The sequence below is a fragment of the Antedon mediterranea genome, chromosome 4 (assembly GCF_964355755.1).
Source record: "Antedon mediterranea chromosome 4, ecAntMedi1.1, whole genome shotgun sequence".
Classification (NCBI taxonomy): Eukaryota; Metazoa; Echinodermata; class Crinoidea; order Comatulida; family Antedonidae; genus Antedon; species Antedon mediterranea.
This window is the reverse complement of record NC_092673.1, coordinates 30,690,826-30,718,802: the sequence shown is the minus strand read 5'-3', so window position 1 is coordinate 30,718,802 and position 27,977 is coordinate 30,690,826. Positions and strand designations below refer to the sequence as shown.

Genomic DNA, 27,977 nt, shown 5'->3' with positions numbered 1-27,977 from the left:
TGGGGTCTAAGTTGTAACTGATTCTTACTAAAAGTAACTGATTCTCAGAACAAAATATTACCAGATTACAAACTTACGGTTATATTGCTTTGAGAGGTATTGAATATTTGAGAAATATCTCCCTTATTGCATGCAATATCTTGCAAGCCATCTGGGCTTATTAAATAGTCCTAAATGCAATCGAAAAAAAAGTTAACAATTAACAATTTAATGGTAACAGTTTTGTTTTAGCTGTAATTTTGTGTGTTTATATACCTTCAGTAAATAATCGGTTAAAGTATATACTGTACATATAATGTTTAACACTTGAATAGAGAAACTATTTTCATACAGTTAAGCTCTGACAAAAAATTGTGATGTGCCCATATATGACATGATGATGTCATATCACTACCATATTTTGGCACATCACACTTTTTTTGTCAAATTAGTTTGATAGCGTAGACAGAGCTTAAAGCCTACTTTCCAATAGACAAATTTATTTATGTGAATTGAAAGTGTCAGCTTATACACATGTTTCCATCTTCCAAATCCAATAAAAAGTACACTTAACTGAGTATCATAATAGGTGCAAAGCGTTTAGTTGTAATTATTATTGACTAAAAAGCCAAATAGCAAATATAAGTGCTTTATAAAATAAAAGAATAAAATAAATTGTTAAATTTAACCAGAAACTCATTGTCTGACAGACAATTTGATGTATTTATTGATTTAAAATACAGTTTTTTTCAGGTAAATATTTTTTACAATCAAATTTGTGGTTAAATTGAATAATTATTTAATGTGACATTAAAATGGCATATATAAACAAAAAAATAGTTTTCATTATTTTTTCAATGACTTACTTCAAAATCTTTAATCACATCTGTCGCATTGAAAGACACCGAATTATTATCGGCCTGTTGCTTGATTTGCTCTCTAATTGAGGCGTGCGTTCTCTTAAGTCCCCAAGTCCACGACAAAACGTCCGCAAGACCTTCAGGGCTGTAGATGTATTCCGCCGGATAAGGTCGATACATCATACCGTTATCGATACCGGACAAACGGTAGTTGAAATCGGTTTGAAAATGAGAATAATTGTAGATTCCGGATGGATCATCGATAACTGGCCTTGGTGGATTTCCATAGAGTAAACGAAAAATCTAAAAAAAGAAAATGTATAATTTAATAACTACTTCTACTAACTCCCTGTTTTAAAGATTTGTCTACACTATCAAACTGTATGTGATAAAAAAAATGTGATGTGCCCATATATGGACATAATGATGTCATATCACTACCATATTTGGGCACATCACCACCATATTTGGACACATCAAACTTTTTTTGTCAAACTAGTTTGACAGTGTAGGCAGAGCTTTTATAGTAGCTTTGCATCATGGAGCTAGTTCATTGGTCAGATGTTTGCATTACTCTGGTAATTTCCGGTTAGGATTTGAACCCACTCAAGAACATATAGAACCACATTTTAACTGATATGTAGAATGGCGGACCTAATGATTTTGTTGTTGATACAGTAGACCTCTAGAGTGACCTCTTAATGGGAGTTTCCTGTGAATAGTGGTTGGCCCTAGTTCCAATATACACTGCCCCTCATTCATATATCACATAAAGTGTCCCCTGTCCTCGGATAACACAATGTAAAATATATAACAATAATGATTATATTGTCTGAAGCTCTGTCTACACTATCAAACTTTATGTGCTATGTCATATATCAATAGAATATTTGGGAATATCACTACCATATTTGGGCACATCATAGTTTTGACAAACTAGTTTGATAGCATAGACAGAGCTTTACAATGTAGATTAACATACTTCCTGAGTTTTAATCTGTGAGTGTATAATTTCATCAGCATCACTTTGAGGTACACTTAAGTTGCTAACGAGGTAATCCTCAAATGCTGCTGGATCGTTTAAAATTGAAATCACATCCAAATCTGCAACAAAAAAAAACCATTTAAATAAAAATTACGTAAGTGATTTTTTGTCACGGGGCTCATGGGCAAGATAGCTGGAGATATTACTAGCCCTGGTGATATTTGCCAGCCCGAAATTTACATGCATTTAAAACATATCATATAATAGGTAGGCTATATACAGTAGTGTGTAATTGAATAAGGTTGGAAGTTGATACTTATTTTTGTTTTTAATTTCAGCATAGAGGTTACAATATCTAGTTCAGAGATTTTTTAATATTAATTGTAATTAATTCCAAAATGAAATATATTCCCTTTGTAATACTATACTTAAAATATACTTAATCACTTAAAGTACATTTTAATAATTTTTCATATTATGATATTAACGTTCATAATCTTGATATATATTTTTATTAATTTTTAATACGAACAACAAAGAGAAGAATAAAAAAAAATTGTAATGTATAATTGTATCACTTAAATAAAGAACAATTTACGTCATATATTTTGATATCAATCAACAGAATTTTATGAGCTTGATATTTCTAAAAAAATATGAAAACAAAAGATTGGCAAACAAACAAAACCTGCAAAAAAGTTATGCAAAATATTAAGCAGTTATGATATAATAATATATATATATTTTCCCTCATTTGTTTCTCATTTTTTATTCATTCATTTCTTTATTTCAGATAGTACATCCAGCCAGATACAAAAAGAAAAACAAATTTACCAGGAAATTAACAATGGCAGCTTAAAAAAAAACTTAAAACAACAAAAACAACCTAAAATATCGAATTTGCACCAAAGCTGATGCAGGTTGCATTGTGGAAGTACATTAACTATGGTTTTAATTAGATCATTATACTGTTATGAATTCTGTTCTCCTGAATAACGGTATCCGTAAAGTAGGGATTCTATATATTCACTAGTACTACTGGAAACAATTATGTCACATAAATATTCTAATATGCACAACATTATAACCTTGATAAATCATAAAAATGGAAAAAAACGACCCCCTCCCCCCAAAAAAATTAATAATTAAATATGTAAAAATCTAAGTGTAACTGACCTGGTGCCAATGCAAACCGATTCTCAATTGTGTTATAATCTGTAAGTAAATCTTGCAAGGCTTCCGGCATCTTCTCCAAATCCGAGATGCGGTAATCTTGGGGGTAAAGGTCATTGTCTTGGATGACCTGGTAAATCTCTTGCAGGAAAGGTTTCACCCTATATGAAATTAATGTTATAATTGAACAAACATTCTCTAAAGGTTACAACAATTAGTGAAACATCAAGACAAATTGGACTAACTTCTGGTTATAATTAGTTCTTAAATTTGTTAATTTAAAAAACATGGTACCAAGACTAAGGGGCACCCTGGGGCCAAGGTTGTACTTACGCTCATTTGTCTGTCTGCAACAATAGTTTATCCATCCTCAAAAGCTCTGTCTACATTATCAAACTAGTTTGACAAGAAAATCGAGATGTGATGTGCCCAAATATGGTAGTGATATACCCAAATATAGTACTGATATGACATCATTGTGTCCATATATGGGCACATCACATTTTTTTGTTACATAAAGTGTGATAGTGTAGACAGAGCTTTAAAATGGCTAGTAAACTTGCTGTAATAGATGTGCATGAAATGATATTCAGAGAGTAGACTTACTGAGCATTAGGATAATTAGGAAAACCAAAGTTGTCTCTGTGGGTCTTGGGACAGAACTGCTGAAGGACCGGCACCACACCTGCTGACGGTAAAGGCTGGGCAACAAAGTACTCTGTAAAATACAATTAATAATCGTTGATGAGTGGAATTTATATTAAAATGGTATTCTTTCCTATTCCTCTCTTTGGAGAGAAAGGTTAATGTTGGTTTATCCAGGTAAGCTTGGCACGAAAAAGACTCCTATTAATAAAAAAGACAGTAGTATCATGTTTTTTAGAGAATTTTATTTAATTAAAGCCCCCTTCCCTACGTTTTTTAGATCTAATTTAAGAGCACAAACTATATTTAATGTAAAAATAATACTATATGGTCCTATTGCTATAACTTTTTTCGTCTTTAAACGGTTAAAAATGTGAAAAATAAGTCGATTCTAATAATTATAGCGGCCCGCTATAAATCCCAAAATGCATTGCGCGCGGATTGATATTTTTGTTTTTCACCTGTAATTCGACCACTTTTTGATCGATCGTGAGGCCAAATAAGCGAGTGAGCGAGTGGCCGAGCGGTTAAGACAGTGGAACCGTAATTACGTAGCCATAACATCGGCAAGGGTTCGAGGCTCACTCGCTCCATGGTTCTGGTGGTAGAACGAGTCTTCTCGGATAAGGACTATAAACCGTAGGTCCAGTGTACACATAGCTCATGCGCACTTTAAAGAACCTAGTACATCTTTCGAGACGAGTAGGGGGTTACCCCGGTGTACTAGTCCACACAACCACAGCCACTGTCACACACAGCCACTGTGCAAATTGGGACTGGACCGTTTTAGAGGTGTTTACCACCTGTTGGTCCAGATCCTTCACTAACTGAGTTAGTGAGAAGTCGAATAAATTAAATTAAAATTATAAATTAAATTAAAACAAATGGAAGACTCCTAACTTTTCAGCGAAAATACCGGCTTTTCCCCAATTTGTATTAACGGAGTCTGGCAAAAATAGAAAGACAATACGTCAGGCTAGGTATATAGCTAGCGTATGATGTTCGTATGTTACCGATGTTTACCAGCTAGGCCTACAAAACTAAGCCTAGCTAGGCTAGGCCTAAGACCGTCCACGAGAGGTCGGTCGCCGCGAGCTACTTAGGTAGTGCATTGTTTCTCACTTTTTATCATAATTTACCATAAAACGTACATTTAAGACAAGGAATGACATGGTTTAATGTTTTTAAAGTGATATATATGTATTATTTTCCAAAATACGTCCAAAATTGCAGGGGTCTTTAAGTAAAATTAGGTTAAAATAATGTTGGTATGTATGCATACATTTTAGCCTATTTAGTTTTAAAAAAAAAAATAATAATAATAATAAGGAGCCTAAAAAAAAATGTAGTAACATTCTAGATGTTTTATTAAAAACCAAAACAATCAGGAGAATTAATTTTTTTAATTTAAATCAAAAAAAATATTGGAAACTTCCCAAAGATTTTATATCTGCAAAATTGTACTCATTTCAGCCTACCTGTATGATTTCTGTGTTTGAATAAATATACCTTAAATAATAACAATAATTAAAACTCTATTTTATAATTAAATTTCTTAGCATTTTGAATTTAGTAACTGTATGTACCATTAGTTAAAACTGTATAAATATTTTATACAGCATGTTTCATATGAGTACAAAGCATTTCAATACTTTATTAAAATTGTGTTGTTATTCTAGTATTAATATTGATCAGTTTAGTTGCTTTTACTATTAGCATTAATTACACAGTATTGAACGTGCTTTTATTAGTCAGTCATTTAAACCTGCATTACCACCCTCTGTTGGACGCAATAAAGCTATCCAGATAAAACCTCGATGACGTCATTTAGAGATGTGGGATTTGACGACATAGAGTAGAAAGCAACTGTGACGACGTTTAAAACAATTTTAGAAGGCCATTTTACGTCTAAAAATAGAATGTACAGTAGTAACCATAATAATATTGACCAACATGTTAATTGCAAAATTGTAAATAATATTTAATAGTTGTATGAAATTATACAAAATCAATCTAATCTTTATTCTTACAACCAACAGTACAAGGCACCAATTACAGGTTGGTTGATTAAATAAAATATACTTAAAAACACAATATAATAAAATTGATATATAATATCTTTCAAAGTACATTTAAATTGTAAGGCTACAGTTGAAAATATCTAAAAAAAATGAATTATATGACGACATAATCTACCAATATAATTACCATCTTTAACATTTGTATTGCCTACATAAAAAAAAAAATAAATAAATAAATTATCATTTAACCAAATAAGAGAAGCAGAGACCAAAGTGCAACCAGCAGAACTAGTCTACATGCAATTAAATATTATTTTGCACAACTTTTATAATTGATAAACAAAACAACATAAACAGTACTAACAACTTGAAATTACAGGTTATGTTCTCCAGTAGCACCAGCCCCCAAACTAATCTTATCCATAATAACTAGGGACGGGGGATAGCACTTGGGTCACACACTCCATATTGACTGCTAAAATCATTAAAACTATTTTAACACTACTACTACAACAGTACGCTTTTCCTAAAATAAGTAGCTTACTGTACCGTATACGGAAACATTAAAATGTATTAAAAGTGTTTGCTTATAAAATGAAGTACTGTATTTTGCAAAATATGTCAGTATAAATACTGTATGTCAGTCTATAATTTGTACAACATACAGTATTAAGAAGGCCTTGTATTTTTATAAGGCCTATGAAATGGTGGATTTATACTGTACACTCATTCAGCTGTTGATTTTGCTGATCAGCAGAAAGGTGTAAACTCTCAGTCAATTAATTTATTTAAAGCTATTTAAAAAACAAATCCTCTGACCTTCAACATTCCTTAAATATTAACTTGAGAAAAATAATAATTGTTTAATTTAGCAAACTATACTGCAGTAGATAAGAATAAAACGTATTTGATTTCACTGCACAATTTTCGAAAAATAAATCAACTATTAATAACTTGCATTAGAGGTTATTGAGAGTATCTATTCTAAGTACCTGGATGATTGGAAAGTATAGTCTAGTCTGAAAACAAGTACAGGTGTCTTGGTAAACCACCTGTAATCCTGAATACATTGTCTAATGTATGCACAATCTATCTGAGAACTTGTACTGTACATGGGTACCTTAGTACCTGGCTGGTTATGTCGGGGTACAAGTTACTTTTTTTTTTTCTTTTTTTTTTACCATATTTAATGAGGGTGATCCATCCAGCTATTGCTGATCATTAGGGACCCTCAGAGGTTCACAAGACAAACATATACAAGATGCTCTACTTAAGTCTTATTACAAGTCTTTGGGAGTGGAGTAATTTGGTCCTTAGAAAAAAATCCTGACATGTGACGGGACTTGAACCCAGGACCCTTGGAGTGATAAACAAGCATCATAACCACCAAGCCACAACTACACTGAACAGTTGACTGGGTAAACCACCTGTAATGCTGAATATATTATCTAATTTATTCAAAATCTAACAGATAACTAAAATCGTCTATGACCTTGTACATTTATCTAAATCACTTGACCTACATACATACAGTGTAGACCTCATTATCATTGAAATAGATTCAGAGAGGGTTATAACCTGATTAAGTGATTCTGTCAACTCAAGTATAAAGGCTTAAGAATTATTAATGTGTGCAATAAATGGAAAATATGTACACACTTGAAAAACAGGTAAGCCCTTTCTTTCATAGTGAAACTTTTGCAATATCAAAAGTTAAGTTGATGTGGGTAGTCAATTAGGTAAATACTACAGAGTATTGTAAAAAGTGCTTTTTTGTATGGCTGTATATTATGTATAATATGAAATACTGTAGAAAGCCTATGGGGATAACTTTGGTTCCCAACAAAGTTCCCCCTTAACAGTGTCCTCTAAATAGGGGTGCCCTAAAGAAGGGGCTCTACTATATTAGAATACATATTTATTCAAGATCAAGGGTATCTTCAATCCAATTGCTGATTTGCACGGAGTTACTCAATAGCCAGTAAAGTGGATAAAAGCAGGTTTTATGGCTGAAGTACCACTTAAAATATGTTTTGATTTGTAGACTGAGTGTAAACGGAGCTTTGTTCCAAAGGAGATGTACTCCTGTTATTAATAGCTATACTTACGTTGCTTTCTTGGCTCGGAGGGATTTCTGGCACGAATACAAAGCAGAATAAAGAATAGAACCATAGGAATTGTAAGCTCAAACAAAACAACCATCTAAAATAAATGAAAGAAAACGATTGTTGTTAAAATCAATAATAAAATTGAAAAAATAAAGGGGAGCTGAAATAGCATTAAAAATCAATACTTGATTAGTATAACAAAACAATGGTTTTTGTACTGCTACTCTACATAGCAAGAAAAATAAGTAAATTCTGTATATTACTATTAGGGAGCAGATTAATGTTTGAAAGAAATATCATTTTATATTGCAAGTTACAATTTGCATTTTTTATCTGTGGTAGATGTTAACAGTCCATTCAACTCTAAAAACAACTTAGTACTACCTAGCTAAAGGTATTAAATTGGTCATATGAAATTGAAAGTGATGCAACATTTTGGTATAGGTTAGGGTTACTAGTACACTATTGTAATTGTAGGAATTGGATGCTATATCTATCAAGGCACTGGTTAGTAAAGAAGCATGTGGTATACAGTAGAGGTTCTGAAAGTAAAAAGGCCCACTATGTTCCTTAAATTTCGCTTCAGGACGGTAGATGAATAAAACAGTAATTCTACAGACTAATCTCTGCATGTGTGTAGGCCTGTTTTGGTTTTTTAGTTTACCCGGGTAAAGTTAGCTTCATGGACAAGATATCGCTAACTTTGGTGGGTAGTTCATGGACTTACCGGAGTGAATAACTAAGCTTGAACAAGCCTCATGGGATCAATATTTTTTTCCTTTTTTTTCTTTTAATATTTAGGCAAATTACCAAGTATAACCATTAGGCGAATTCATTCACTATCTTTCTTAAAGGTGGCAATCCTGATCACAAGACAAACATACACAAGATTCTCTATATATAAACAAAGTCTTCTTACAATTATTTGTGAGTGGGGTTGTAATTTGTCATTAGAAAAATTCCTGACATGACAGGACTTGAACCCAGGACCATTGGATTGGTAGCTTGGACATCATAACCACTAAACCATTTGTTGATTCAATGTTCATTCTCTGTCTACTGTCCCAAAACGAAAGGTTGTTTTATTGTCTTCACGAACACAAGACCCTTTTTATTGGTCTGTGTGTGTACTGTAGGTGCTATGAGATGTGTATTGCAGCCTAAAGCTTATGAGAATTTATACTTGAAAAGTATGTACAGGAAGGATAGACAAAATTAATTGAAGTCCATGGATAGTTGATTGCCATACTTCACACACACTCGCAGTCCATAGAGTCACAATTTAACAATGCTGGAATGCCGATTATCAACATATGATGTAAAATTGTATTAAATTTTGAATTCTCAATTTCAGCAACGTAAGAAATGAGATTTTAACCCATTTCTTGACAATCAAATGTATTCATTCATTCACTTTACTTTAGAATTCAATTTTATTGAATTAAAAACATAATTGAATTACATTTTCAGGCATAACAATTTGTAAAATAAGAGCAGCCCTGATTTACATTAGAGATACCAAAGGCGAATGTATTCAGTTCAGAGTTAAACTAATTACTCAAGCTTATCTCTGTTAATCCGCCCTGTGCAACTAAATAATTATTATGACAGGGGAGTATAGAACATATTTCAATTTATTAACTACAAATATGATTTAAAATATGTAAATTATAGACTTGGTTTACGTAATTGATAATCAATATGTTATGACACACATCACAGACCAATGACAATGATGGCATGATCATCATGCGACACAGCATACTTGTGTGTTCATATAATAAGCTGGTAAGTGTACAATTGGGTACCTGGTGGTATTGTTTAAACACAATTGCGCTTATTGACTGCAACATTATGGGAGTGTCCATACGTGTTTGATCCAATGAGTGAGTTAATAATGTGAAGTGCTTTGAATATTGCGATTAAAGTGGTCTAAAATATTTACATTCAAAATAACATTGAAATACAGATTTTAGCAGAGGTTATTTAGTGGTGATAAATCCTAATTTGAAAAAAAGTTGTCAAAACTATAGGGTTAATTGAAAACTCTAATATTTGTTCAATAGCTAAGTTCTTTCTAACAAATTTATCAAAACAAATCATCTTTGTTCTTTAAAAAACAATGATTTTGTGAAGTCAGTTTTCATTAAGAAGAACTGGTTTGGTATAATGGTATAAGGTATAATAAGCGAGTTTTTACTTATAAGCACTTCGAAAAAAAAGAAAGAAATGCTGTGAAAATGAGAAATTTATGGGAAAAAAATAAATAATATAAATAATTCAAATAAAAAATACAGTTTCAACTGTTTATGAAATCTGTAAAGTTCAGTAACCCACTGCTGTTTGATTAATATAACCAAATAAAATATTCCTATGTACAATACTATTATACGGTACATTAGAAACAGTTAATAATTTATCAACTGGCAGCCAATGATAGGTAGACTTCTGGCTGCCAGTGGTAGAGAACTGGTGTCTGCAAGTCACAGACTTCTGTCGGCAATGAGAAGATTGCATTTTGGTCAAATGAAACAGAAGTGCCAACCTGGAGTTTAACAAAGAGATGTTATCCGGAAATTTATGGACAAATTTTCTTCACTTGAGTTGCGCTTAGTTCTTGCGTTGCGTCCTAGTGGGAATCAAGCTTTAGTTTTACCATGGTTTTCACTCAAACTGTATGCTTGTATGTTTGAATTGCATTGTTAAGGCATGTTGGTTACCTCCATGGTGTGAACAAGAGTTTTAAAACATTTCTGGTTCAGAGACCTATGTATGTTGCATACAAACAATGAAAGAAAACTCTGGTCTGAACAGGCAATAAGAAAACATACTTTATACCAAACTCTACAGTACTTTAAATTTATCTTAACAGGAAGGAAACTACACATTTTATGATCAATTTACTCTTGGCAGGAAACTCCAGTTACAAAGTAATTACATAAAAAGTTCAAATTTATGATGGTATGATAATTGTTAAAAACACATAATGTATAAAGTCTAAATCATTTCGCAATTTTTTATTGCACAATACTCATGATGCGAAACAGAAAAACAATGAATGTTTTGGTTATTGATTTATGACTCCATTTAACAATTTAGTCCAGTTCAGGTCTTTCAATTCACACTCCGTCTACAGCATGGAGCTTACAGTTTAGCTTACAGTTTAGCTTACAGTTTAGCTTACAGTTAGCTTACAGTTTAGCTTACAGTTTAGCTTACAGTTTAGCTTACAGTTTAGCTTACAGTTTAGCTTACAGTTTAGCTTACAGTTTAGCTTACAGTTTAGCTTACAGTTTAGCTTACAGTTTAGCTTACAGTTTAGCTTACAGTTAGCTTACAGTTTAGCTTACAGTTTAGCTTACAGTTAGCTTACAGTTAGCTTACAGTTTAGCTTACAGTTTAGCTTACAGTTTAGCTTACAGTTTAGCTTACAGTTTAGCTTACAGTTTAGCTTACAGTTTAGCTTACAGTTTAGCTTACAGTTTAGCTTACAGTTAGCGTACAGTTAGCTTACAGTTTAGCTTACAGTTTAGCTTACAGTTTAGCTTACAGTTTAGCTTACAGTTTAGCTTACAGTTTAGCTTACAGTTTAGCTTACAGTTTAGCTTACAGTTTAGCTTACAGTTTAGCTTACAGTTAGCTTACAGTTTAGCTTACAGTTTAGCTTACAGTTTAGCTTACAGTTTAGCTTACAGTTTAGCTTACAGTTTAGCTTACAGTTTAGCTTACAGTTTAGCTTACAGTTTAGCTTACAGTTAGCTTACAGTTAGCTTACAGTTTAGCTTACAGTTTAGCTTACAGTTTAGCTTACAGTTAGCTTACAGTTTAGCTTACAGTTTAGCTTACAGTTAGCTTACAGTTTAGCTTACAGTTTAGCTTACAGTTTAGCTTACAGTTAGCTTACAGTTAGCTTACAGTTAGCTTACAGTTTAGCTTACAGTTAGCTTACAGTTAGCTTACAGTTAGCTTACAGTTTAGCTTACAGTTTAGCTTACAGTTAGCTTACAGTTTTGGATTATAGCAATATAAACATACATTTCTTAATTTAGGATTTCATTTTAAACAAATTTTTGTTTGATCAGTTAAACAAGTTAAATCACAACATTCAACAAAAGGCAGACAATTGTAACAAATTCCTGCGATTTTAAAGGATACAGTAGTTGAGAAGTCAGAATTATCCAACATTGTGAATACCGTACAGATGATGTAACTTTTATAAATCAATTATCAAATATTAAAAAAGTTTTTTTTGTAGAAAATTAGTGTGTCCTTTTATGAAGAATATACAGTCAACTTTTCTCAATACCGAACACCTGTGCTGGTCAAATATTTCTGGTTTTCTGGAAAGTCTTGTATTCGGAATTTGTTTCTAATGGTAAAAATTAATTTGGGAATAATTGGTATTGGGAGAGCTTCAGGTTTTTAGAGGGTCTGGTTTTGGGAGAATTGACTGCATTACCCTAAAGGGCTTCTTCTCAATAATTGATTGTTCAATAATGCTGCATGGTAATAATTAATAGTTAACTGATTAAGCTATGTAAACAGAGCATTGGTAACAATAGGCAATTATTAATCAAAGGCATTGTTGTTGAGATGTCAAGCACTATGGTAACTGTTACATAATCATTACGTTCCATTGTTGTTTTCACCAGGTATATGATGTTTTATTTTTGCTATTCTGTTGTCTGAGAAAGATGATATCACATAATACAATTTTGCTTTTATTATATTTTAATTATTCTGTTTTTTTACATAAAAATTGTTTTCAGATGGATTCAAACCTTTTATTTTATTTCCATTTATTTTTTTTTCTATGTATTCCTTTCAGAAAACAAGAACAAGCAGACAACACAAAAGAAGTGGACTGCTGAGGAGGGTCAATCAAACGCGGAAAACCCACTATCACCAGAAATGGCGTTAACCCTTCAACTCTGACTTCCATAAAATAACAGTCCAAAAATATAGTAAAACACATGTTAAAAAGCACAAAATGCGTATACAATAATTAATGGTATTAACATTTGCTATTAAATGGCTACCTGACAACAATTATTTCAAAACCGACAATAAAATTCATGATAATTAATAGTGTTTATTTATATGTTTTTGTTTGTTTGTACTTCTAATCAACAACTGGACTAGTGCTAGATTTGAGTAACTCTACATGGAGAAGAACGTCTCACTCATATTGAGAGTGATGTAGAGTAGAAAAGAAAACAAAGTACAGTATCACTATTAATCAGCTACTGTAGCTATCATAAGCATTTACCATATTACAGAAAAGTTATATAGTATACCTTTTATATTGATATTTATTATTGCCATTGTATTATACATTATTATGGTAATTGTATTATATTTTATTGTATTGTAATTTCGTATTTTATTGTAAATTTTATTGAATTGTGTATTATATTAAATTGTATTTTATTGACATGCTTCAGACCTACACTATGATGACCATTACATTAAGTATGTTTCTACATGGTAACTACTGTATACTGTAGTTCAATCCTTATTCGAATTCTGAAAATATAGAGTTTATACACACACAATGCTTTACCCTACGGCCAACTCCTATTCAGGGGACGCCCCACTACAGTATTAAGCAGACATTTTATGGTGAAACAAGCAACAGGCAATATTTTAACCTTATGGTCAACACTTTGGGGGACATCCCTATAAAAGCGACACTTTCTCTTGAAAAAGCAACATGCAATATTTGAACCTTATGGTCAACACTTTGGGGGACATCCCTATAAAAGGGACACTTTCTCTTGAAAAAGCAACATGCAATATTTTAACCTTATGGTCAAACACTTTAATGGACACCCCTATAAAAAAGGGACACTTTCTTTTAAAACAAGCAACATGCAATATTTTAACATTATGGTCAAACACTTTAATGGACACCCCTATAAAAAAGGGACACTTTTTTTTAAAACAAGCAACATGCAATATTTTAACCTTATGGTCAAACACTTTAATGGACACCCCTATAAAAAAGGGACACTTTCTTTTAAAACAAGCAACATGCAATATTTTAACATTATGGTCAAACACTTTAATGGACACCCCTATAAAAAAGGGACACTTTTTTTTAAAACAAGCAACATGCAATATTTTAACCTTATGGTCAAACACTTTAATGGACACCCCTATAAAAAAGGGACACTTTTTTTTTTAAACAAGCAACATGAAATATTTTAACCTTATGGTCAAAAACTTTAATGGACACCCCTATAAAAAAGGGACACTTTTATTAAAACAAGCAACATGCAATATTTTAACCTTATGGTCAAAAACTTTAATGGACACCCCTATAAAAAAAGGACACTTTTTATTAAAACAAGCAACATGCAATATTTTAACATAATGGTCAAACATTTTAATGGTTCAGTTGGTTTATTTACTAAGAAAGCAGATTGTTTGAGGAGTAAACAACGACTTATCAACTTTGTTTATCAAATAATTTGAATGTTTACATATTAAACAATTTTAAAATATTATGTATACTTAACGCTTAACATGAAGATAATGATTCCTTTATGGTTTAATTCAACATAATATAGAAAGATTAAATGAGAAATGTATTTAGCATTAAAAAAACTGAGAAATTTAGCAAAAAGTATGGTTCGGTGGGATTACATCATCAATAAATAAAAGATATTTTCCCTCTGAAAAAAAATAATTTGTTTGAAATATACAGTATACCATTTTAATGTCAAATGATAGTTTTTACTTTGACGAAAAAATGTGATAAATCTCAAAAATCATTTACCCAAAAAAATGTAATTTAAAGAAAAACATTGCCAAATTGACTGGAAATCAATGGTTTTTGGTTGAATTTAACAGTCATTCTGTCGTTTTATAAGTGAAAACATTATTTTTTAAGTTTTTTTTTCTCCTACGGCTACGGGAGTGATTAGCTTTATTAAAACTGTGAAATGGCATATTCAAGTCATTTTTTTATTATCCTTTATTTATCATTTTTGTTCGATACACCTTTAACAATTAAAACATGTAGAGGGTGGGAATATACTGTAACTAGGACATATTATTTCAAATTCTTTTTTATTTGTTAATTAATTCATGGATAAAGTTAGAACAAAATAAGACAAGGAAAACGAAAAACAATACTACTAATTAAATAAAATTTGACCATGAAATAACATCCAGTGATGGGCAAACAGATGGCCTAGTATTGTAATCTGAATTGTCAGAGACTTTATTTCAAGACAATAGTCTGTACTATGTGTTGTACATCAAAGTAAATCATATACCAATGAAATTTACTGTCATCATTCTGCTGAAAATAGAAAATATTATGATCTACTAGAAAAATGTGTGATAAAAAAAAACTGAAAGCTCTTTCTACACTATCAAACTAGTTTGACAAAAAAAAAGTGTGATGTGCCCAAATATGGTAGTGATTTTTTTATTTACTTATTTTATTTGAACAATATTTATGAGGGTGATCAATCCAGCATAAGCTGATCATTAGGGACCCTCAAACAATACAAACAGTAAATACAAAATAAAAAATTAACAAAGATATAAAAACTAAAAAATATTACTGTAATATAATATGGTAGTTTTATGACATCATCATGTCCATATGGGCACGTCACATTGTTTTGTCACATATTTGAGTTTGATATTAGTCAGAGCTTTAGTACAGTATAATAATTTGTTAAAGGGGGGTTCCGGGTTTAAAATGAATAGTAAAAAATGTAAAATATATTTGTTTGTCTCTTGAACGGTAAAAGTTTCAATTTATATAAACGCCCAGTGAAGTAGAACGAAGGCTGTGAAATGAGGCCAAATTACAAGTGCAGCTACGGCAAAATCACACTGTGGTTACAGAATAGGAAATTCGTGAAATGGTCAATCTTCCGACGACTCGTTATCATTAACCATCAATTACTTTTGTAAAATTATACTTATCTGATGTAATTTTAGTCGGTCTTCCCATTTATAAAGTCAATTTTCTATGAAAATCCATCAAAACAGTGAAAAATTAGATATGTTTGCACTTTACGTTTGCCGATTTTTGCACTGACTTAGGGAAAGCCTTCATAATCAATGAAGCGTAACGTATACATTCCTGCTGAGCGAGGAGAGCGAGACGACGATACACGTGCTCTCTCTGCATGCTTGGCATCGTCACGTGATAAGCAGATACAGTATACAATACCAAACTGGTCGGGTCGAGTATACCCCGTCTATAATCACAACATGAACGATGTACAGTATTTGATTGAAGGTCGACTCGACCTACCGGAATGGTATTAGCTCGAATGAGAGAGTTGAAATATTTGTAAACATAAGTATTGCTATTTTTAACAAGTGTAGCCTATAGTAAAAGGCCTGGTAGTATCAATTCGCATAGGGTCTACTACTACACTAGCTAGCTCAATTTTTAACTGGGCCGGATCAGCTAGGTCTCCTTCCTACTACCGGTCTACTTGCTTGATGCAGTATCCGCTTTTTTGGAGAGTAAACTAGGCGATCCGACCTTGTTTTGCCTCAATATTTACAGCCGATTTTTGTAGAACGTTTTAGGTTTAGATTGTTTAGGAGTTTGGTTGATAGGATGGGTTTGGAATCCACTGAGTTTTGTTATGTATGGGCCAATCGTTTAGTAATAGGCTAGCTAGGCCCATGATGGCCCCAATGTTTTAACGTAGCCATCGTGGCATGGAATCCCTAGTCAGAAATGGCTCTTACCCATGAATAAAATGATTTAGGCTAGGCCTAGCCTAGTACGTGAAGCCGATAGACGATCTGTACTATTCGAGGTATAAAAATAATATAATTTATTTATGACTCCGTAATCTGTACTAAATTTTGTATTTCATTAAATGTCAAATAAATATATGCTACTACTGTTATTATTACACTTTAGGCCTAGCTTAGAAAATCTACAAAAAATGTATTTCACAATGATCGGGTGGTCGTCGTTTGACAGAGGAGAGAGAACACAACGTACAAGCTTGACGTCGCGAGTTTGGAATCCACTGATGACGTGATTTTGTAAATGTCTCATGAATTAATGAGCTTCCCTAAGCTTCTGAAAAACAGACTTTCCATGAATTTACCCTCAAATGTATATGAAATTTAATTTTTTTAATTTCTCGTTATTACTTCTTCATTCTGACATGTCTATAAATTGTTATATTTTTTATTTAATAAATAAACGATATTTAAAAGCAATTTTAAACCCAGAATCCCCCTTTAATACTGTACCATAATAACTCTACAGTAATTAACCATTATGTTTGTAATATTTAAATTATTAAATTACAATATAGTACAGTAGATTGCAAATTTATCAAAACACCATTGAGACACAACAATAGGTGTTGCCTGATTAAAGATAAGTATGTTAATTAGGCTGTAGTGTTAACTCTCTGGTATTGGGGTGACTATATTACAAAAGTAACAAAAAAATATATATTAATATATTCTATAATATCCATCATTATTTTCACTGATGAAATGATGATGATGATGTGCTCATCAGAATACATTAATTGGTTTAAATTAAGAGGAAATATCTTAATAATCGAAGAAGGAAGACCATTGTTTATGCTTTACTAAACTGAACTATTGTATTATTAACAACTTACTGGACTTCTCTTCTTCAATACAAAATTCTTCCATAGTAGTAGTCGGAGTTGATGCAAAAAACCCATGGCTCCAAATTTACCTCAAATAACACTCTGCAAAAAAAAAATATAAATATCAATGTATCATCATGGTTTCATAGATGTGGGAGCATTACATTTGCGACGACCGACCTAGGTCAGGTCAATCGATGTGTCATTGGTTGCCGCTTGGACCTAGAAACCATAAAACCTGGGTAAATCAAGGTACGGGGCAAAACACATTCCAATATCCATGCATGTGCAAAATGAACGGTTAGGAGCATGACATGTAGTCTGGTCGTTGTTTATCGCACATTGAGTTGTAAAAAAACTACCTCTGACCTCGAACAAACAACCTGGTGTGTGAGTCATTCCCCAGGCTGAGGTACTGTAATCCTTTGTGACAGGTAGATGAAACTTTCAAAACAACTATTCACAATCAATGATTTTTGTCTAAATGATATTTTCTATTTAAAACGAAATATTATACGATTGAACTTTTCTACATTTATTACTTAAGATTAGTCCAAATAAAAACAAATTTTCACGTCCCCCTCATAAAATTTTGTCTCATATTTTTTAACTAAGTAGGAGCCTACTGTATGTTGTGGGCCTGGGCATACGTCCAATCTTTTAATTAAATTATATAATTAGAAGGCTAATTAAGGGTAGTATTAGTAAATACACTGTTTTATCATACATACAGTAGACTAGATGTTTATTTATTCAAATGAAATAAAATGTTGACAAAAAGTTTTACAAATTCTGAAAACATAGGAAATAGCAATGCCCTTGTGATTCAATGATTGCATGTGATACATCACAACTCATTACCAGACTGCATACTTTCTATTAAGATAGTCCAGTCTCCTATCTTTCCAGCACGAGGGTAGCCTAGAACACCACCACTCATTAGGCCTAGCTAGGCCCTACTAGCCTAGGCCTAGCCTAGCTGACATAAAAAAAAACGAAAAAATAAAGCAAATAATTACTAACCTGTTATTCACTCGTTAACTACAATCTTTGCAATAATTAGCACATGTTAAAACATCAATTTGGCCGTCATTATTGCACTTATTCAGTCTAACATCAGGCCTAATATTTACGTACTTTTTGTCTCTTTTCACTGGGCAGCACACAGTACACGTCGATTGTTTTGTTTTTCTCCTCAATCATGTGTAATCCAATCGTCAGCAGAAAAAAACAGCATCGTCAAAAAGTTCAATCAATAAAGAGGGCGACATTTACAAATTACGGTTCATCGAAGAGGGTAGGTACGGTAAAACCAATTTTTGAAACTACACATTTTATCAAAGTTGTAGTTAATTGGCTTAACCCATTGTGCGTTTAAACATGTGTGGTATAATTTACAGAGATAGAAGTTAAAATTAAATTGTAATGGCTTATTACTACAGTATGTCCAATGCAACTATCAGCTTCGATAAGAGATGATAGATTAAATTCTCTAAAATGTTATATTTATTATGTAACAAAATAGCACAGTCTTTCATTTCATGCAACGGAATAAGTGTGCAAGTAGCTTAAACCCATTTTATGCACACTCAACCACAGTAGTACAGTGTGTGTGTGAACAAAGATATAGACAATTTGAATTGAAAAAAAAGGTGATGCCAAATTTTAAAAGTTCATCATTGAAAACAGCTTATATTCGCTCACAAATAGTTCCAACCACCCAAATCTGAAATCTTACACCTTTTCATATTTCTCTTCTCAATTCTGATAATATTTTATGCAAATGTTACCCCTTTGATAGAAAACAATAAACAACACAAATCAATTAAAAGTTTTTCTTTTTATTTTTTTCCACTCATGGTTTTACTCCATTTATCAAATCTTGTTATTTATATGACATTTTACTTTCTGGCTCCACGGGGCGTCTTTGCCTTTCGGCCGGTGCTTACTGGTCGTTGACTGCGGAGAATAGCACTTGCTCGTCTCAGGGCAGCCTGTTAATAGTAAATGAGAAATGAGGTTTTAAAATATATAATACAGAAAAATTATTAATTTCTCAATGTACGGAAAACAAAAAAACATACAAAATCTTATGACAGTGTTAGTTAATTAGAATTAGGATCAACACAATAATGGTTTTAATACTTTTGGAACCTGGTAATTGAGTCATTATTTTATGAACGTACCATTTTAAGGTCTCGTCTGTAACCATGCTTTTTAATTTCATGCCTGATACTTGTGAGGGCGCGACGAGAATCCTTCTTTAATGTAACTTCTCGGTACCACTTTGAAGGCTTGTTGCGTACTGAAGAGGCAATAAAACAAACAAAATATACATAAATAAAGAATACGTATATAGTGATGTGACATAGAAGACATGTTTGTTGCAAACATGTGTCCATTTGCATAAGTGAACTTCATTGTCATTTATTACAGCAATTAATATCTTAAAAATGTGATGCAATTTTTAACTATATATTTTTTATTAATATAAAAATTTCCAATTGTTTGTATCATAGGCCAAAAATTAACCGATAAACTGTCTGTGGAAAGGGGGTTTAACCAATTCCACGCGAGAAAAATTAACCGATAATTATCTCATTCAAATCGGATAATTATCGGATAAATCGTAAAAAAATTAACCAATAATTTTGGCTGCGGATACACTGCCCAATACATCCATTGGTTTTGGAGTCAATCTGGTATACTGGTATGTAACCAAGAGATCCAAAAACATACAAGCTAGGCCAATTAAACACTACAGAATAAAATGGAGCACCTCTAAGCTTCTTTGTAACCAGTACAACGCCCTTTCCATCTTTAGCAGCCTCAATGCCAACTGTCTTCCTGTTGACGAAACCATTGTACTTCTTTGAGTTTCGGTTCAACAAGTTGTTTGGCTCTGTGCTGAATGTGGTGCCATTGAGTCCTTTTAGAAGACTTCCAGAATTGTTACGGACAATCATCCATTGCAGGTCCCCAGACATGTTTAATGGTTGCTAATAGAAAAAATACAATAAATGAAAATAATTGCAGATGTTTCTTGTAAACTTTATTCAAACAATCATAATATTGTAGGAAGAACTTAAAATAGTCTAGTAGAGTCTCTACTGTACCTGTACCCCTGTATTATTCTTTAATATTTTATAAAAAATTAATAATAACCGTAACAAATTTACATTTTTAGTTAGTAGTTCTAGCTAGGCCTCATTAATGCTTTTGAACTCTTATCCTTGTATCAATCAACACAGTGACAATGACATAACATTTGCTAGGCTATACACATCCGAAAAAAAAGTAGCCAGGCTAGCAGATAGGCAGACACTAAACTGTCACGGTTTGTGTGGCGACTGGTCGGCAGTGAATAATGAACTTTTTTATGATCGGCTAGCCTGGCATTTAGTTATGTGTTTATGGCAATAGAATCTATATTATGATATTTAAGTTATAATTTAAGAATGCTCAGATATCCTGAAGCCTTTTTATATATACTAATGTGTTTATATATCTTTATTTTTTCCTTAATTTTAACGTTTTAATTGGAAATCTACCACACGTTACCTACTTTCGCCAAATTACACGAGAAAAAGACATTCGGTCTATTGAGGGCGCTACATGAACATGAATTAATCCACAACAAAAGTAGTTCTTATATACATTTTGCGTTAAATTAAGTGTTTTACAATATTAGAAAATTATACTAGTTGTGTAAAAAAGATTTTTTTTGATTTGTTTTATTATTAAAGGCAACCCTGTACTTATTTCAAATATTTCAGAATACTAAGTATTTATGTGTCAAACCTTTTGCTCATTCAGATTTATACGAGAACTCGAGAAGTGATGAGTCTTCAAAATGGCCACCTCCATGTTCATAGATTCGTTCTTGACCTTTTATACAAAACACCATAAATAAAAGGATTTTACTGTGACCGATTTAGTCACTTAATTGTAGAAGTTGTTTATTGATTTTTTGAAGTGTATCCGTGTTATTTATTAATTTCGGGATTTTGATTTCTTGTATAAAAAAGTAGAGGCTAGCACTAGGCTAGGCTAGGCCTAGGCCTAGTCTAGCTACTAGAGTAGTAGGCTAGCCCACCACACCCACCCAGAGCCGGCCAGACAGAGTCGAGATTGCGGGACTTTTTAGTCTTTCGGGGGTCAGGCTGTTTTGGGTCTGAACCCATAGTTAGCCAGGCCTAGATGAATATAAAAAGATGCGGCTTACATTTTATTTTATTTGAAAATAATAATTATACCATGTAGTATAAAAAGTTATTTTATATTAAAAATAGAAAGAGATTTTTTTTTTTATTTTGCTTTTAGTTTAGTTAGGAGAATTTAAAGAATAAAGAAGATAAAAATGTAAACGAAAATAATTAATTGTCAGCCTCAACTCTACTAATCAAACTACTACACTCTCTACAGCTAAATACTAAGTTGAATAAGAATGCAGAAGTGTGGTGCAATTCCAGAGCGTAAGGACGTCCTTGGTGACCACCTGTATTCGCTAGTTGTTAGCCTAAATATTACAGCAGATGAGGCAGCGCAGGTGACGGGGATGTTGCTGGAGATGGGTAACAATGAGGTACTAAGAATTCTACAGGACAAGAAATTGCTCCAGGTTCAAGTAAAGGCAGCACAGGGTGCTTTGAAAAGGTAGAACCCCTATCTATATTAAAGATGCCAAAAATGCACCAGCACCTTTACCCTACTAGGCCTAGGTGTTTCCTGAGTTAATGGAGAAGTGTCCACAGAATAAAGGTGTCCCAAATGAGGCATTCTACTCTATTTTTTATAAAATATTGATACGTTTTTATTTTTTTTTTAAATGATGTTTCACTGTTGGTTGTAAAAAAATAAATCAATTCTTTTTTATTTATCTGTAGACGTTCTGATTATAAAAGTTTTGATAATGAGGAACTCGCAGAGAAACTCTATCAACGGGTAGAAGACCAAGAACAAGATAATTGTGCAAAAATTACTGGTAAACTGTTATATACTGTTGCACTGATGAAGGGCTAGTGTTGCCCAAAAGCTCTTCTAACTTTTCTGGCTGTTTTACTTCTCGTTTTGATTTAGCTTTTCGCTTTTATTTTTGTATCTCCATTGAGATCCAGCCACTGATACCCACAGCATTGTCATTTTTTCAGTAATTTGCCTTTGGATTTATATATATACACTATATACATTAAACTTAAAGGGTAGTTCCGGATACACAGTTTTTCTATTGTTTAGAACAACATTGATAATTAAATAACCCTCCTTATATTTCGTCCGTGGTAAAGCAAAACAAACATAAATAATTTTAATGGCTTTAATAATAACTAGCAATCAGCACATCCCTGACTGAAGCTCCTGGTTTAGGAACCCTAAGTGGCCCTCCAACGCTGGAGGCCTTGGGTGTTTTTAGCCATTGTTGACATATTATTTTTCCTTTTTTTTCCCCTGGGCACTGCACAGGTCCCCCATAAGCTTTGGGGGCCCCTGGGTTTAGTCAGTGAGCACTCACAGTCGTTAAGCCACTGAATCAACATAGTTGTTTTTTAGCCTACCAGGTACCCGTCTGTAAACTTTTATTATTATATAAATTGCTCATTTTCAGGTATGCTGCTAGAATTGGATTGTGATGTGATTGAAAAATTGCTGTTGTCCAATAAAGACCTTGACGTTGCCATAAGTAAAGCCAAGGCGTGTCTAGACAATAATGAAAACAGATCACAGGTGACAGATAGAGGAAAGGATGAGATTGGGGAGGAGTTGTTTGATAAAGTAGTTGAAATATATCCAGATTTAGCTGCCAAGATAACAGGTTTGTTATGATCTTTTTTTTCTTAAAGATGTATTGTCCCCCAAAAACACGAAAATTAATTAAGATTAATAAAATCAGACTTTTAATAGGATTTAAACAATTAATTTTAACCAAAAACTCATTGTCTGACAGTATTTTTTTGTTTAAATTACATTTTTTCAGGTAAATATTTTTTTTTTTCTGATCCAGTTTTTGGTCAAATGAAAAACTAGTAAGATGAACAAGCATGCATGAGTGAAATTTCTTTCTCTTTTATTTCTTGCTTGTGTAGTTTCATTATTTATGTTTTACAGGAATGCTGTTGGAAATGAATGTCGAAAGTTTAAAGGTTTTGCTAACCTGTCCGCAGCTTCTTAAGGAGAAGGTAGACATGGCGTACAAGGCTCTCTTGAACACTTCAAGTTGACAGAGTAATGCTGTGTTTGAGGATGTTTTTAGCTACTTTAAACCTGAAATGTGTCAAATTTCTTCTGATGGAACGAAGGATAGTGGTCTGATGCATTTGCACAGGACATAATGACAATGAATAGAGTGAATTCACATATCTTAACACAGTAGTGGTTAATACGTGCATCAGAGGAACACCCTCTTTAAAATAATATGTCTCGGGGTCTATATGTAGGCTTTAGAAGATAGTAATACTGTGTATAAAACATGCGAGTTTCACTGATCTTAACACAGTGGTTAATACGTGCGTCAGAAGAACACCATCTTTAAAATAATATGTTTCAGGGTCTATATGTAGGCCTTACGTATGTAGAATAATAATATTACTTTATATGGAACAGATGAGTAGGAAACCTGCTTAAGTATAATTCTGTAAAGAAAAAAGAGTAGTTGAGCACAATTATGAAAAGACATGCATTATTAGTCAGATGTATTGCCAACCAATAACATGCAGTAGTTATACAATTAAGACCAGGCATGTTTCCTATATAGTTGGTATGACAAAAACAGAATTTTTATGTAGGTTCAAAGTGGAAATGGAATCCATAAAAGACCATCCATAATTGGTCAAATGTCTTGCACAAACCTGACCAATTGCTTCGCTCCCGAACGCAACGCTACTTTGCAGTATTGTAGTTATAAAATACACGTTTGCTTGCCAGTAAAATGTCTTTGAAAAACGCAGCACGTTGACATGATCCATGACAATCAAGGGGCATCCAAATGTTAAGATACATATTTCTATTTTCAGGAATTGAAGGTACAAACATAATTATTTTCTTCCAGTCTACTTGAGTCAATTTGTGGCATTGATCATATCCTGTACTTAATACATTTATAACAATAGAAGTCTGTGTGTTTATTTAGTTTTCATTTTATTATTTATAGATATTATATTCAATATATTAATCTTTAATCCTTCATATACATATTGTATTTAAAACTCTTCCACTAAAACGCTTGATAATAAAGATATTTTTATAGAAAAATAAGTGTTATTTATTTTGTGATAATAAATGCACAGTACAAATTTATATCGAGTAAATTGCCAAACGGTACAGGAGTTACAAAGGAAAAATAAATGCAATAAGCAATATCATACTGTGTAGTGAGTTAGAGAGGCATACAAAGATAAATGCTTTTCTGCATTTTTCTATATACATCTTGGTGTACATATAATAGCAAATAGGGGAACTCTAAAGCCTTGTCTAGACTATCAAACTCGTTTGACGTTCCTAAATATGGTAGTGATATGACACATCATCGTGTACATACAGTATAGGCACATCAGCAATATATAGAATTCTTTAGTTATCTCTGCAAGAATGATCAAATCTGTTGAGATGGCATCCTCCAACACATGTTGCATCTCTTGTGTGAATATCTTGTAACCACTGAGGCGTATTCTACATGTGTTATGTATATCATTAACCACTGGAAGCCACATTTATGGTATCCTGTCCTGTGACACTCTCTGACAGATCCATTGCATTTCATATTCAATCATTGGATAGTGTTAGATATGACATTAATGCTGCAATCAAAGCCCCTGACATGCTGACTGCAGCAGCTGCAATAAAATAAATTGTATAAGAAAATGTCAATATTTTTTTTAAAAGTTTTATACCAGCTAATGTAAATGTGCAACCATATTATTAAGAAATAATTGACTACCTATATATTGTCCTCTTTTAGATGGGCTAGCCTCAGGTGTACTATCACTCATTTCTGTTGGCACTTCTTTGGCACTGGGGTCAGCTTCTTGCTTTAGACTGTCAGTATCTGCACAAAAAAACGTGACCTAATATAATTCCCAACTATAATTGTTATATAGTGCCATTAAATTAGGATTCAAAACAAAATTACTAACCCAGTGGCGTAACGGCTATGAGCACTCACTGGCTAAACACACAGCATGAACAGCCCACTACAATACCCAGCATTTGAGGGCCACATAGGAGTGCTAAACAAAGAGCCTAAGCCTCACTGTACTAACCTGGTAGAGGTTCAGACTCCATGTCTAACATGTCTTCAGTTACTGCTACCCCAAGAATCTCGGAAAATCTTTCTATACAGTCCATAGCCGATTCATCAGGGAACATGTAGTCACAGACATCAATTGATACATCAGGCATAGAAGAAAACACCCTTGTAGGTAGTATAGTAATTCTATTAAAACCTGAAAAATAAACAAAAATATTGAAATATCATTCAGCTAAGGATATCAAATAAATGCCCCGCTTTAAATAAATGCCTCCCTTGACCACTGGGTAGTAGCCCATTCACACTGGATACAAAACCTAAAAATATTCATGATGATAAATTACAATTACCCTCAGCATCATCTTGGTCCTGTGCAAGTTCATCAACTAAAAGATCACATCGTGCCTGCATACTTCTAATTGCATCCTCCTTCAACGCCTATATGTCAAGGGTCAAAGTTCAAATTTTCTCTAATTAATAACACTGAGTAATCCTTACAATAGTGAAATTAAAAATATTACAAAAATTTAACTTATATATATAGGCACATCACATTGTTTTGTCACATAAAGTTTGATAGTGCAGATAGAGCTTAAGTGTGCTTCAAATTGTGTTTGCTTTGTTTATAATATTAATTTAGATTTTAAGTAACCTGTACCTGAATGGCGTCATCTACAGTGGCTTTACTGTTGAGGTACGCACGACATTCTATACACCCCGATAAACGTAAACTGGCTACACAATTAGATTTTGTAACTTCATAATTGTCACACACCTATGAAAGAAAGTAGAGGAAATGGTGCTTTAGCATGTTCTCACTTCTGCTTTTAAAAATAAACTGTATACTTTACTATGGTAAAACATACCTTTTTAGCGAACAATTCTAGTGTATGAGTGTGCACTGCAGGGATTGTAACAGCTGCCTTCTTTCCAGACTTTGGCTGAAATGCAAATACAATAAATAAAATGCCTTTGCTGTTCATCACAATTCGGTTCATGTTACAAAATTAGAATTGGGATAAATTTGGTGAGTTGATTGAGATTGATTTATTAACTGCTCATACCATGAAAGTTAAATTAGATCAAAATAATATTACCTTGGATGAACGCGATTCAAATAATTCTTCTCCCGATTTTATTTGTTGATCTATTGTTGCCATTGCCTGCTTGACTGAATTTAAAAATGGGACTAGACCATTCTAAAAAAGGTGAATAATAAAAACATACTGTAAGTCTAATCATGATTAATATAATGACAATGATTTTTATTAGAGATCTTTAATGAGAATTTCATCCATTAAATCAGGACTATAAATAGGTACTAGTCAAGTTAATATGGCTACCCAATTAGATATTAAATTCCACTAAGCAGTGATGTAACGCAGGGGAAAAGGCCCCTGGTTTAGAACTCCTAAGGGGCCCTTCAACCCTGTGTAGTTGCATTAGTGCCCTGCTCATGCTCTTGTCTGGGTTTAGCCAGTGAGTGCTAATATTCGTTACGCCACTGCCACTAAGTTTTGTTAATGACATGACATGAACAAAGAAAATTACGTTTTCAGAAAAAAAATGCTAATTCGTTTTTGTGTTTTATTGTGTTTCTAAGTTCTGGATGAAAAATATATCAATTATAATAATTTTATGTAAAAATATTGAATCTTGAATTCCCCATCAGAATCTGCAACCTTACTTACATTAAGGTCTCTGCGTAAGGCAGACTTTCCCGTTTGTACAGTGAGCGGTATTGTTAAGTCCACCTGAAGCTGAGTAGTTGCAATATTACAACTGATGGAGCTTTGATACTTCCAGTCAGCGTGCTTCAATGTGCTATTTGGATCAGCTACATCAATGCTTCTACAAGTAATGCTAGAAACATTGGTTAAGTCTTCGATGATCTTGAAATCCATAATGAATTTAAAATTACACCAAATCAATTGACCCATGATGTATACGAATTAGCAAGTATTATTTTCGACAAACATTGTAAAATTTTTCTGACCATGGCTTGGAACACACGAAATGATATATATAATACAATTCCTTCTCAAACTTAATTTATTCATTTTCTTAGTATTTAATCTGTCTCAGTTTTCTTAAATTTTTTTTTTTTTTTTTTTGTTATTTTGTTCTTATGTCTAATTTCTTGTTTTGTATTTATATTTAAGTGTGTATGTATTATTTTTCACTGTAAACTTGTTGCACATCTCATTGAGACTGTGCCTCTGATTTAAAAGAGATACAATAAAGTTCAAAGTTCAAAGTTCAAAGTTTAGGCTAAGGGAAATACTTACACTTAAATTAAAATCTCCTATCTAAGTGAATACAATTTAAGGGAATACTTAAATAT

At 32.6% G+C, this 27,977-nt stretch overlaps 4 protein-coding genes across 10 annotated transcripts in view; 1 reads left to right on the top strand and 3 right to left on the bottom strand.

Annotated features, from left to right (window-relative positions):
• The window catches only part of LOC140047264 (ATP-binding cassette sub-family A member 2-like), a 45,222-nt gene extending 26,641 nt beyond the window's left edge, over positions 1–18,581 (bottom strand). The window contains exons 1-8 of the mRNA XM_072092172.1: positions 18,418–18,581; positions 17,404–17,496; positions 7,772–7,865; positions 3,604–3,715; positions 3,001–3,158; positions 1,822–1,943; positions 846–1,142; positions 78–170 (exon numbers count right to left, since the gene is read on the bottom strand). Coding sequence (XP_071948273.1) covers positions 78–170; positions 846–1,142; positions 1,822–1,943; positions 3,001–3,158; positions 3,604–3,715; positions 7,772–7,865; positions 17,404–17,469 — 942 coding nt within the window. The 5' untranslated portion in view covers positions 17,470–17,496; positions 18,418–18,581. The remainder of the gene's footprint in view (positions 1–77; positions 171–845; positions 1,143–1,821; positions 1,944–3,000; positions 3,159–3,603; positions 3,716–7,771; positions 7,866–17,403; positions 17,497–18,417) is intronic.
• Positions 1–24,606, top strand: part of LOC140047269 (uncharacterized) — a 91,953-nt gene extending 67,347 nt beyond the window's left edge. The window contains exons 1-5 of one of the 4 annotated variants that reach the window (XM_072092181.1): positions 21,238–21,371; positions 21,820–22,050; positions 22,281–22,378; positions 22,997–23,203; positions 23,497–24,606. In XM_072092181.1, coding sequence (XP_071948282.1) covers positions 21,842–22,050; positions 22,281–22,378; positions 22,997–23,203; positions 23,497–23,609 — 627 coding nt within the window. In that variant the 5' untranslated portion in view covers positions 21,238–21,371; positions 21,820–21,841 and the 3' untranslated portion in view covers positions 23,610–24,606. Of the gene's footprint in view, positions 1–21,237; positions 21,372–21,819; positions 22,051–22,280; positions 22,379–22,996; positions 23,204–23,496 lie in introns of those variants that run through there. The other 3 variants (XM_072092180.1, XM_072092184.1, XM_072092183.1) reach the window with 3 other exon arrangements.
• On the bottom strand, positions 19,216–20,999 carry LOC140047270 (large ribosomal subunit protein eL28-like). 2 transcript variants are annotated; one of them, XM_072092185.1, is made up of 4 exons: positions 20,960–20,999; positions 20,174–20,393; positions 19,581–19,699; positions 19,216–19,388 (listed from the first exon to the last, which is right to left on the bottom strand). In XM_072092185.1, the coding sequence occupies exons 2-4, from the start codon at positions 20,379–20,381 to the stop codon at positions 19,296–19,298; spliced, it is 420 nt and encodes a 139-aa protein (XP_071948286.1). In that variant the 5' UTR covers positions 20,382–20,393; positions 20,960–20,999; the 3' UTR covers positions 19,216–19,295. The 2 variants fall into 2 exon arrangements, with proteins under 2 accessions (XP_071948286.1, XP_071948287.1); XM_072092186.1 differs by having other exon boundaries at positions 20,956–20,984.
• LOC140047266 (protein odr-4 homolog) overlaps positions 24,529–27,977 on the bottom strand; it is a 38,347-nt gene continuing 34,898 nt past the window's right edge. For all 3 annotated transcript variants that reach the window (XM_072092176.1, XM_072092177.1, XM_072092175.1), the window contains exons 4-11: positions 27,325–27,496; positions 26,731–26,832; positions 26,500–26,574; positions 26,292–26,408; positions 25,984–26,071; positions 25,647–25,829; positions 25,325–25,432; positions 24,529–25,220 (exon numbers count right to left, since the gene is read on the bottom strand). In XM_072092176.1, coding sequence (XP_071948277.1) covers positions 25,150–25,220; positions 25,325–25,432; positions 25,647–25,829; positions 25,984–26,071; positions 26,292–26,408; positions 26,500–26,574; positions 26,731–26,832; positions 27,325–27,496 — 916 coding nt within the window. In that variant the 3' untranslated portion in view covers positions 24,529–25,149. The remainder of the gene's footprint in view (positions 25,221–25,324; positions 25,433–25,646; positions 25,830–25,983; positions 26,072–26,291; positions 26,409–26,499; positions 26,575–26,730; positions 26,833–27,324; positions 27,497–27,977) is intronic.